A 12,043-nucleotide genomic window follows, 5' to 3' on the forward strand; every position below is an offset into this window, starting at 1 on the left:
CAGGCATGCTCATTGCCCAGACTGTAATTATTCAGTTTCATTTCATTTTTCATTTTATTTCCATTTGTTTATTTTGAACTCTGTTACCAGTATAATCACCATGCAATGGTCAGAGGTCTGTCAAATTTTCAGAAAAAGTCAGTAATGTGGGCCTAAACCAGGGGTGCCCGAAGTGCTGCAGTTCTTACTGAATCGCCACACTTCAACAGAGACGGTCCTTTTTATTTCAGGTTTTATAATTAGACACAATTCTAACCTCAACCACTATTATTTCATTGTGAGACAGAGCTGGCATTAACGTTTTAAGCAAAAATAAAAGGTTTGAAGGTTTTGAAAAAGGTTTGGACACCCCTGGCCTAAACAGAGGGTGTCAAAATCCAGGGCTGTACCTTTGCAATACAAAGCCAAAGACACTTCTTCCCACAAAGGATCAGTAACAAAAAGAAATGTGGGGATTCTTTGGTTTTTGCTACTCTAGATCTGAGACCCCTACTCAACCTGACCTCTAATTTGACTTTGAATTTGAAGGCACAGGTTTGATCGATCAGTTTCTTGAATCTTTTGACCAAATTGTGAAGAGCATTATTCTCAGAAATACAGTGTAACAGTTTAGCTGAGTAATACAAACGTTACCGTATGAGATTTGTGATCAAACACTGCAGTTAAATTTACACTAAGATATCTCAATACGAGATAGTGGAATATAAATGACAACCTCAGAGGCTCCTTAATTGTATTGGCTGAAGTTGCAGTTACTGGGCTGGCAGTCAAACTGGTTCTCACAATCAGCAGTCTTGCTCTTTTTGAATTGTTACACATTCAACACTTCGAATCCTGTTTTCCAGGTTCAGGCTGGGCCCAGCTGAGGCACTTGTGGTGTATGAAACTCTTCTAACTGTGTAGACTGCATATGCTACAAACCTCTCCCCGTGTTTCTATAAAGTCTGTCCCTCTTCCATACTTCACCAAGAGCTCCAGCTGTTGTGTCCATCTGCAGAGGCCTATGCCCTGCTCGGGTTGGCGGCAGGCTTGGCTTCATATCCATAAAGAAATGTAGCCACAATGACCAATATAGTTCCAAAGAAAAAAACCCTGTGGACAAGAGAAGATGCTTTGTAAAATTGGGTTTGTGTCATGTTTTATACATTTCTGAAAATACCTGGCAATGTTTTTTTTTGGGGGGGAATAACCTTTTAGCCTATACATTTATCTTACTCTGAGACAAATTCATGTCTAATAGTGACATGTGGACCATTTCCTTTTCTCTTCACTGTGCACATGTGATGCTATTTTCCATGTTATATTGCATAAAAATATAGACTTTTAACTCAAACTACAAATCAATAGTTTAATTCAATTCAATTCTGAGGTGTGAGTATCTTTTTACCCGGTAGGTTCAAAGTCTTGGAGCCAGAAGTAGGATATCAGCGTTGACAGGATGATGGAGAGGGATGTAGCGAATCCCTTGAGGATGTTGTCCGCGTACTTTATAACTGCTGCAATGACCAGACCCCCCAGCGCCTGAAGAAACAAACAGAGGGACACAGATGGACCAGGCATGACCTGAAAGGGCCGATAGGGAGTCCTCTTTCAGATGTACAGCACAGTGCAAAAGCCTTATGCAGGTGTTAGGAGGACGTAACTACTTATTTTGAGTAATGAAAGAGGGTTCTGTGTCATATCATAATAATAATAATATAACATGAATACTAATAATAGATACATTTTGTGAATCACACATTCACACCAATATGTGCATCTGATTTTGGGTGATTTTTTTTAAGTTCACAAAATCTTAAATTGACAAGCGTTACCTGCAGTGCCACAACTGTCCAGGTGAGTGTGTTGTACCCCTGGAACATCCCGGACTCTCGAATCCTGTCTCCATCATAGGCCAACATCCCAAAAAGGCCAAATATAAGCCCAAACATCCCTAAACACAAACACATTTTATCAGCATTTTATCGTCTCACGTAATGCAGGTAATGCTAGCTTCTTTTACACGACTTCAGCATTTATTGCAGGTGAAAATATCTCCCAGCTCACACCGGGAGTCACTGGAGAGCTTACACACGCTCACACGTACGGAGATAAAAATAAACTAGACAGGAACATTTGTCTTAGCAGAAGCACAAGCTAGAACACCCGGCTGGTTCTGCATAGAGTAAAAGATGCTCTTTAGAAATGCAGTGCTAGCATTATCTTAAAAGTACATTTATTACCAACCCATTACTCACACACAAATATTGACTGAAAGCTTATTAATTGCACAATAGGGTTTTACACCAATAGTGGGCAGAAAAGTACAACTGTAAACACCTTTGAAACCTTTTCAGTAGTCGTGTTTTGACATTGCAGCCAATGTGTCTCGTGTATTAGTACAAAATGTCATTGTAGATTGGCCTTGATGCATGATCTGTCTAATGCCTTATACTACAGTACTGCGAGCCGGGTCAGTTATACCTAATATTACAGAATGCTAAAAATCTAAGATAAAGTTTGCTGAAAAATACGATATTCCTCCACTGGTCACCTTCATGCAGCGAGACTGGTTTGTACAAACCTAATTGGATATTACGGACCCAGACGCTCTGTTTGCTCTCCTTCAGGATCTTCTCAAAGTAAACACCTGCAAACCCACTGGAGCAGCAGGCGACCAGGACCGCAGTCACGCCCACAACCGGCGAGCCAGCAGACGGCACCTCCTCCTCTGCAGCGGACGGCGACTCCGAAGGCCACTGTGCACAAGCAAAGTCACTTCAGGACACACAGTTTTGAGATACACAGTACAGTCGCAATTTAGGCAATATGTCGTAGTGTAACATCTTTAAACAGATTGTTGTAATGTCTGCATTGACTGACATGTTCGATTGTTGATTGTTTGATGAATTGCACTGTCAGCTAAACACAGCTTACAACACCCAGTAAAATCTCAAACAGCCACTTCTTTTTAAGGATATTTAGATCGCACATGCATTTGATAAATAAATACAGCGCAACCCCTCTCTATACTATTGCTCAAAAAGGCCTTTAGTGATGCTTCCTATTGTGGTTGTGTGGGTCATGATTACTGGAATAGTTAAAGGAGGATTTGTGTACAAAACAGCTATAGTTTAACACACTTCAGTTTACCTGCACAAGGGTCACTCCTGCCATGAGAATAAGGAGGGAGAGCCACTGGTAGACACCTAGCCTACGGCCCAACATGGAGACTGAAAACAGTGCCGTGGTCAGGATCTTCAGCTGATATGTCACCTGATGACATAAAGCAACAAAACAGATAATGAATAGGTAAACAAGTGTGTCTAAAACAGCACTAAGGCACACAGCGGTAGCTTTCGGGACTGTACCTGGTAGGTTGCTGCATCTAGATTGGACAGGGCCACATATAGCAGGTTGTTCTGGAGAGTGTAGATGCCAGACGGGATGGCAAGCTTCAAAGTCTCAATAGGTTTGTGAGCGATTTCCTGGCGCAAGATACTGTTTAAGGCTCGCATGCTGTAACCTGGAGAATAGAAACGTGGGTATTAAAAAGAAACAAGTTTACCACTCTGTTTTCTACCAATAGATGCACTTTTGTGATTATTATTATTATTATTTCATAAGCATTACCTTTCTGTGACCCCAAATATGAACATTTTCAAATTAAGTGATGATTTTACTGACCTATCATTTTGGGTAACCCCCAATTACACAAAACATTTCAGAATGTTAGAGTTGTTTGTGTTTACATTTTGTGTTTTGGTTTTCAATCCGATAATCCAATCAGTGAGCAGAATCAGCCCCATGCTTTGGGATAGTAGATCCAATGGCAAAAAACCTTAAACTTTAAATTACTTTCTCTAAATGGTGGCAAGAAAAATCCTTGTGCCATAACCAAATTAAATTGGATTAAAAACTTACAACGCAGGCCTTAAGGTTGTGCCCTTTCAAATTAGGTATGGCATGTCCTCATATGATTACAATAATGTATGAAAGCAACCCAGATTGAAATGTGATGGTAGTGACTTTAAATCTGTACAGCACATGCTACAGGCCATATCTTTAGGAACACTAGAGATGATGTGACACTCACTGTGTTCCTTGAAGACCAGCAGGACGCAGGTAAGGATCTTCAGGAGCTCTGCCACCACCACAGCAGAGGAGGCCAAGTACCGCGGCCCCTCGGACTGCAGCGTGCGGGAGTAACGCATGGTGAGGACCAGGGATGTGGTCTGGAAAACCAGGACGCCCAAAGACATGTACTTCAACCGGAACGCCGCCATTCCCACGCACTGACAAAGGGAAAACAGTACAATGAGCAGAGTTCATATAAAAGGTAGCCAATACTGAGAATGGTGAGATTTACCTTCTTCGCTTTAACCACGTTTAAAAGCTGCTACAAAGTCCTTAACTGAAACCAATACATCAATTACTATGGTTTGGAATTGGAGCTGTCCTCAAATCACTCATAGAGCTGCACTTTGACACAGTCACACAGGTAGTGGAGCTTCAGGCAGCTGTCAAAACAGCAGCACTTCAAGTCCTAGCGTCCATTGACCCGCACAGCAAATACAGCGTCCACTCCAAGGGCATTTTATCAAGCCAGAATCCCCACACAGAAGGTCGAGGAGTAAACTGTCACTGCCGCCAGATCATCCGACATTTGATCATTGCTCATCTGCGACTCAAACGCGACACCGTCAAGAAATTTGAACATGAAACATCCAGACTTCCGTGTACAGAGTTCTTCCTCGTGTTTAGAGAAGCGCCGTCGGTGCGACACGGCGCCACCTGCTGACGATCAGTGGCACCTGCGACTCCTTTCTACGAACGAAGGGAAAATAATAAAGACTAACAAAATCTGATTGATGTTTAATGTTGATGTAATTGTAGAGACAAAACATAAAATCATGTCAAGGGCTTACAGATAAAAATAAAATAAAACTCACAAGTAGAACAATACTACATTATTACTCAATTACTTTAATATGTAAATGTAACTGAGCACAACCTGCCTCTGCTGCATTGCACATACTATGGATAATTTTAAGGTAATGAGCACATACAATATATCATCTGCCTAAATCTTTGAGTGCCAGAAAAGCGCTATATAAAACCAATGCATTATTATTATTATTATTATTATTAAATGTTTATCAGTCAACAAAGAAATACCGACATAATGTTTTTACTGAACTTTTATTTTCAATGAACATTTGGTTGATCTTTTTTTCAACAAATGTCTTTATTTAGTTTTCTTATACAAATATGGTGACAACTACTTTATGTAACATGTATATTATGGATTATTTGGTTAACAATGTACAATGAACAGAAAAAACAACAACTAACAAACATTTTATATACAGAGCAAAGAAGTTTCTTAAGAGAAGACCTTATGTATTGTTACATATGATTGTAATGGTCAGGATTGAATTCTTTATTTTCACTTTTTTGGTGATTTAAACATTTTTGCATATTAACATCAGGTCAGAGAAAAGTTTTATTGCTACTTTTGTCATAAATAAATTTGGTCGTGGTGCTTATTTTTGGATTTTCTTCGAATGATTGTCTGTTCACTCAACAGTTAAAAAAGCAAGGAAGACCAATACTCCATTTGGATTTGGAAAGACATTTGTTAAAAGGTGCACACACTGATTGTATTCAAGCAAAAGGTAAAGCAAGTATGTGACTTTGGAAGACAAGAGACATTCAAGAAGAAAACTAGCACCTTGGTAACATTTAACAAGTGCCAACAGTTTTTATATAAAATGGAGCGAGATATTATCAGAGTTAAACACTTTTAAACAATGTACAAACTAGCAAAATGTGCTGTAGGTCTTTCAACATTTTATTACACTGTATTGGACACAATAATTCATTTATTTCCAAATACTGTCCAGCTTTTCATTTCATTTGCAACATTTAAAAAAATATGACATTAAGTGGCTGTCTCTAATAAAACTGGTATTTATATAACACAAAATAGTTTGAAAACATGAGTAATACCCTGTGCTAAGACACCACTTCCAGAAGTAAACTTCATCTAATGCATTTGGTGCATGCGAACCTCAGAAGTGGAATGACGAAAGGCATCTTCAGCTGTTTGAACAAGCTGTCAGGTACAGGTTAAGACATACAAAGACAGTGTGCACATATTTACAAAGCATCATGAAGTGTGATTATCTTTCCTGTAGTAAAAAGAGGTTCCGCTTTAAGAATAAAAGCATCAACATTTGACCCATCAGACTGTAAAAAAGAATCCTCAAGTTAGTATCGACATAATGTACACAATAGACAACAGCTCTCGAGTGAAAGTAAAACATTGCAACAGTAGTTGCCAGCTGGTTTGCAATTGTTTCAATAATTCAATGTATAACCATTAATTTTGTGGTTTCTGGAGGACTGTAAAACCCAATCCAATATTTAAAGGCCCAAGACCAAAACGGTAAGTTATCCAACAAAAGCCTGGATGGGATCACTGCATTAATAATTAGATAATTGAGAACTTATTTTAAGTAATACTTTTGAAAACTATACAGAAATATCAAGTGCATTAAGAAAGAAAAAAAAACAATCAACCTTTAACAGAAAAGATTATACTGGTAAAGAAATAGAGCATTTTTGAGTCACTATATAATGTAGTTTAACTACAGAGTCCAGCTGCTTTGGTTAAGTCTATGCAAACACCTGCATGCTTCCCAGCGGAGCCTGCTGTGACGTCGGCTGCATTTGCTGTGACTGAGGCGGATGCTGCGCCTGCTCTGGAATGTGTGTGCGATGTGATGACGCTAGTGCATGATGGGCGTTGCCCAGGGGGGTGGGGCTTGTGGTTACGTCTGACCAGTCTGAGTTGGAGTGTGGGGAAGAGGATGACCATGGGTCTGGGGACTCGGGAGAAGGCGTGAGGTACGGGTGCTCGCTGGGAGGGTGTGCAGAATGACCCGGAGTGGTGCCCTCAGAGCTGGCGGGGGTGTAGCTGTGCTGCGAGGGCGGTGTGGGGTACTTATCCACAGGACTCTGCATAGTGGGGTATGAAGGCAGTGCTCGGGACTGGTTGTCAATGCTGTGGCCTCCGTGGTTGACGGTGTGGGCGTGAGAAAGTGTGTGAGACAGCGCGTGTGTCATGTTCATCTGCTCAGACATCTGGTACATCTGGGAGCAGTGCAGGCGTGGAGCCCCTTGCTGGGGGTTCTGGCCCTGGGACTGTGTGACCTGAACCTGCCCTGGCTGGGCCTGCTTCAGCATTGGCTGCCCGCCTCCAGGAGCCATCATCTGGAAGGTGACAATAGGAGGAAGCTGCTCTCGGCTCATGGTCACATTCATAGGTGTAAGCATCGCCCCCTGGCTACGGTGTTGGTTCATACCAGGATGTGACCCGCTCATCTGATGTGGGACTAGGCCAAACATGGGGCTGTTGTAGCCATGTTTGGACATGCCCACCCAGCCCTGCTGCTGGCCCAGCATGTGGCTGACTGGAGGGAGCAGAGGTCTGCTGTTCGGGCTGAGGAGAGGAGGAGAGTTGGCTGTAGTGGACACAGGTACAGACACATCCCCTGTGAAGGAGTGAGGGGACTCCAGCGAGTCCACAGGGGACATAGTGATGGAGCTCTCAGGAAGTCCTGCCGCCTTGACACCATTTGTTTGGCCTCCTGCTGAACTTGCCCCATTTCCTCCGGCTGGTACCGGACCCTCCCCTCCAGTGGGCTTCTTTCTGCGCTTGGCCTTCATGTCCTTAAGCTCCTTAGGCCCCCCACCAGCCACTTTTGCACCACCACCCCTCCTGTTCTTCTTCCCCTGTGGCCCAGCACGCATGCCAATGTATCCTGCTCCGTTAGCCCCACAAACAAGAGATGAGTTTCCTCCTCCCATGTGTGGCTGCCCATTATGAGGACTATGGACCAAATTGTATTGGTCCAGTAGACGAACAATGTCATGGTGCATTCGCTCCTGAGCAGTGTCACGGGGCAACCGATCCAGATGATCTGTGATGTCCCTGTTTGAGTAGTGATCCAAAAGAACTTGAGCAGCTTCAAAGCTACCCTCTCTGGCAGCAAGAAACAGGGGCGTCTCCTCCTGCAATTCAGACATATGTTAACATTTTTCAATGAAAAAACAAAAAAACCCTAAAGTACAGTAATTAGTAAATAGAAAACATGAAAAGAAACACACTTTGTTATCTTGCATGTCCCGATTGGCTCCATTCTTGAGAAGCACAAGAGTCGCTTCTACATTGTTCACGGCTGCTGCCCAGTGAAGGGAAGATTTTCCTAAAAAGAACAAGATTGTTAGTCACATGATCAGCTGGGCATCAGGAAAGTGAAAGTGTGTGTCTAACCATGGTCATCTACTGCGTTGATGTCAGCGTGACAGTGGATCAGCTCCTCTACCATGCCCTCCACATTAAGTCTGGCCGCCAAGATCAGAGGAGTGGTGCCATCATTCATTCGGGCGTCGAGCTCCGTTGCGCGGTTACGGATCAGAATCTGAAAAAAGAGTAATTAGTATTAAAAGCATTGTAACTAAACCAAAATGTGTAGCGAGGCACAGCATATTTATTGTATGCGCATTTATACCTGGAAGACTCCTTGTGCATCTGCTGCCACCGCTGCGTGTAGGGGAGTTCGGCCCATGTTGTCATGAGCATTGGGGTCCGCTCCAGCATCCAGCAGTCGTTTGGCGGCATCAGCTCTGGCGTAGCGTGCAGCGAGATGCAAGGCAGTCTCTCCTGTGCGGTCAGTCTGGGCCATCAGAGAAGCACCTTGAGCGATCAGGTCTGAAATGACGCTTGGTGCCTGTTCCTCTCCTCCGCTCTCCTCCTCTTCATCTCCATGTAAGATGCAGTCTGGGCCTCCACCGTTACGCAGAGATGCCAACATCAGTGGTGTGAAACCATCTGGACATGTAACACTCCAGGTTAGAACTATGTTACAGGTAATGTCACAGTCATTCAACGTAGTTTAACGTCCACTCACCCGGGCCTTTGACATTTACATCGAGGCAGTCAGTGTCTATATCGGCCTGTGGTGGGGTTAAAGAGATATCAGCAGCTTTGCGATGCTGTAGGGTCCACTGCCTCTGATCCACGCCTCCATCCATAGCAATGGGCAGCAATGGTTTGTCCTCAGTCTACACGAAAACGTTTTAATGAATAGTCACACAAGCAGCAACATGTGTTTTTTTTGTTTCTTTTCAGGTGACTTACTCTCGGTTTCTTTGGTGGTGTTTCATCTTCAAGCCACCTCTGACTCTGGTCATTCACACTTCCATCTTGTGTCTTAAAATTCCTAAATGTCGGAAAGGTTTATATTGTAGTATCAGTATTTCTTTTAACTGCAATTATTAGAAATGGATCCACTTACTTTAGATCAAAGTCATCTTGACCAACAGGCTCCCGTCTCTTGTCATTTTTGTTCGCCAAGAAGCCATCAGGCAACCACAAGATACCCTGCTTATGTCTCCTTTTGGCTGCCAGCATTCCCAAGACAAGGATGAGCAGAATGATAACCACTGCTACTCCAATAACATACATCAGATAGTCATGCTTTATTACAGGTGTTGGATCGCCTGGAAGAACCAGAGTCAAGTAAGTAAATATTACAAAACATACAAAGCATTAAACTTGAATGTTATATTCACATTGCAAAACCATATGTAATAACTTACTGTCTATAGACATCAGAGGGTAGGGTAGATCTGCCTTTATGTGAGCTGCAGCAATGAAGGATGCAGCTTCATTTATATTTACGAAACAATTAGAGGACTTCTGGGCACATTCTCTGTTGTCTATTTCCAGGTACACTTGGGAACTGTTGGCAGAATATGGGGAAAATGTATGTTCATTTCAAAAAATACTTATTTGGTTACTAAACTAAAAAAAAAAAGAGCATTGTCATCACATTACCCAATCACTTCTCTTTCAAGTTCACGCTTGCTTCTGCTCTTAAAAAGGTGCCAGCCATTCTCTTCTTCTGGTCCATAGTAGGGGTAAACCATTGGTCTTTTATTTTCATCCAACTTCACCTTTACATTAGTGCGCAGCAATGCCCCGAGGGAACGCAAGAAGCCTCTCAAGTCCCCAAGCATCTCCTCTGGCTGCAGTCGCACCACAATTATCAGCACACCGTCCAGTAACTTGGGCGCAGTGTCAGTGGAGCAGTCCAGGCCGTCCCAGCCACAGGGCTCGGTGTAACAGCTTTGGTCACAGACGCCGTTGCCGTAGTGATCAGCACAGTACCTGTCATATCTGAAAACACGGCGGTAATTAGGCATTTCGATCTCTTACCAGCTTGGTGAGGTGAAACCAATGAAACTTACTTGCAAGTTGCTTCCGGCTCCTGGCATTCAAAGCCGTCAAAGAGACACCCAGGATTGTCACACTCCTTGTCGCAGTGCCCGTTCTTGAAGAGGTTCCAGCAGGGAATATTAGCCGTACAGTTAATCCAGGGTTGTTTCCAGTTGAGGGAGCAGTCTCCACCGTCCCACTGGCACTCATAGTTGTTGCACTGATCATCACAAACTTTATCCCCTGACTGTTTCTTACACTGGGGGTAGTGGCACATGGCATCAGGGTTTTGTTTGGTTTGTGGCACTTCGTTCTCACAGACTCGTCCAGAGAAGTGCTGAGAACAGAGGCAGTTGTGTTGAAAGGGGTTTGATGAGTCTTTAACACAGGTTCCTCCATTTTGGCATCCACACTTGAGCATATTTTCACAGTGAGGTCCACTGAAGCCAGGCTGGCAGCGGCAATACAGTTGGCCTGATGGTTGATCCACACAGCGTCCTCCGTTCAGGCACCGTAGCTTGGCACAGTTATAGCCTTCAAGGTCCCCACAGTTAAACCCAGTGAAGCCCTAAAAAGATCAAATGCAACAGTAAATCAATTTACAATAAACAAAACAAAAATGACTTCTGTCTTCTCCGCTGCCTGCATGAGAAGCATACCTGTGTTGTCCCTCTGAAGCAAATGTGAGAATAAGAAAAATAGCTTTAAGCGATAAGTGTATAGAAAATATAGAAAATTGACTGGATATGATCCAATCAATCACAGAGAACAAAACAGCAGATGGAGTTTGTATATGATAGAAGTTAAAGTGAACTTACAGAGCCACAGGAGCAGGTGTAGCCATGAACTGAACTCATGTTCATCGAGCAGGTCCCACCATTATGGCAAGGCTTCGACAAACACAGATCTACCATGGACTCACAATGCCGTCCTGTAATGAAGGCAATGAAAACATTATCAAAGTTTGTTCTGTTGTTGCCATAATCACCTGTTTACAAAAAGCTTGTACCTGTGTAACCAAGGCGACAGCGGCACTGATAATCGTTGTCCAGCTGAACACAGTCCAGGCTGCCGGTCTCATGACACGGCCCAGAAAGACACTCATTGAGATCTCCTTCACAATGTTCTCCAACAAATCCTGAAGGGCAGTTGCAAGTGTATCGCCCGATCCCGTCCACACACTGGCCCCCGTTCAGACAGCGCGGCTCTGAGGAGCCCGGCTTGGGAGCACAGTCATCAACATTGACTTCACATTGTCCTCCTGGAGAACACAGGCAGATAGATGCATTACCGCTTTTCAGAGCTAAAAGGCAGAGAAGGGAAGAAGAATTCCAATGCTCTAGGCAGTCTTAAAATTACCATGTGTTCCCGGTGGACAGGCACAGGTGAAGTGGTTGATGAGGTTGATACAGGTCCCACCGTTGAGGCAGGGTTTAGAGTGACACTCGTCCACATCGTACTCACAGTTAACTCCCTGGAAGCCTGGTTTACACTTGTGTAACCCAATGAAAAACAATCATTTAGCACTATGGCTTAACTTTTCCACAGAGATTAAGTCGAAAAAGAAAGCCTTAAAAACATACTTTGCATTCATAAGTGCCCTGATAGTCCACACAAGTGGCTCCATTGCGACACGGGTATGACTTGCATTCATCGACCATCTCGTCACAATAACTGCCTGTGTATCCAGGTTGGCATTGACACTGATGGGAATTTCCAACATTTATGCAACGCCCAGCGTTCTTGCACACATTCTCCACCTCCAGACCTACAAAC

The 12,043-nt window shown here is 43.3% G+C and overlaps 2 protein-coding genes across 2 annotated transcripts in view; both read right to left on the reverse strand.

Moving 5' to 3' along the window:
- Positions 1-332: 332 nt before the first annotated feature.
- Positions 333-4,735, reverse strand: slc35a3a (solute carrier family 35 member A3a). Its single transcript, XM_079574469.1, has 8 exons — positions 4,349-4,735; positions 4,076-4,274; positions 3,351-3,505; positions 3,133-3,255; positions 2,564-2,738; positions 1,815-1,933; positions 1,388-1,521; positions 333-1,092 (listed from the first exon to the last, which is right to left on the reverse strand). The coding sequence occupies exons 2-8, from the start codon at positions 4,263-4,265 to the stop codon at positions 1,002-1,004; spliced, it is 987 nt and encodes a 328-aa protein (XP_079430595.1). The 5' UTR covers positions 4,266-4,274; positions 4,349-4,735; the 3' UTR covers positions 333-1,001.
- A 513-nt stretch (positions 4,736-5,248) lies between these two features.
- The window catches only part of notch2 (notch receptor 2), a 34,784-nt gene continuing 27,989 nt past the window's right edge, over positions 5,249-12,043 (reverse strand). The window contains exons 22-35 of the mRNA XM_079574453.1: positions 11,851-12,035; positions 11,627-11,759; positions 11,277-11,528; positions 11,086-11,198; positions 10,300-10,835; positions 9,887-10,228; positions 9,649-9,791; positions 9,345-9,549; positions 9,188-9,269; positions 8,958-9,111; positions 8,559-8,878; positions 8,321-8,468; positions 8,155-8,252; positions 5,249-8,058 (exon numbers count right to left, since the gene is read on the reverse strand). Coding sequence (XP_079430579.1) covers positions 6,661-8,058; positions 8,155-8,252; positions 8,321-8,468; positions 8,559-8,878; positions 8,958-9,111; positions 9,188-9,269; positions 9,345-9,549; positions 9,649-9,791; positions 9,887-10,228; positions 10,300-10,835; positions 11,086-11,198; positions 11,277-11,528; positions 11,627-11,759; positions 11,851-12,035 — 4,109 coding nt within the window. The 3' untranslated portion in view covers positions 5,249-6,660. The remainder of the gene's footprint in view (positions 8,059-8,154; positions 8,253-8,320; positions 8,469-8,558; positions 8,879-8,957; positions 9,112-9,187; positions 9,270-9,344; positions 9,550-9,648; positions 9,792-9,886; positions 10,229-10,299; positions 10,836-11,085; positions 11,199-11,276; positions 11,529-11,626; positions 11,760-11,850; positions 12,036-12,043) is intronic.

The sequence above is a fragment of the Gobius niger genome (genome assembly GCF_951799975.1).
Source record: "Gobius niger genome assembly, chromosome: 17".
Classification (NCBI taxonomy): Eukaryota; Metazoa; Chordata; class Actinopteri; order Gobiiformes; family Gobiidae; genus Gobius; species Gobius niger.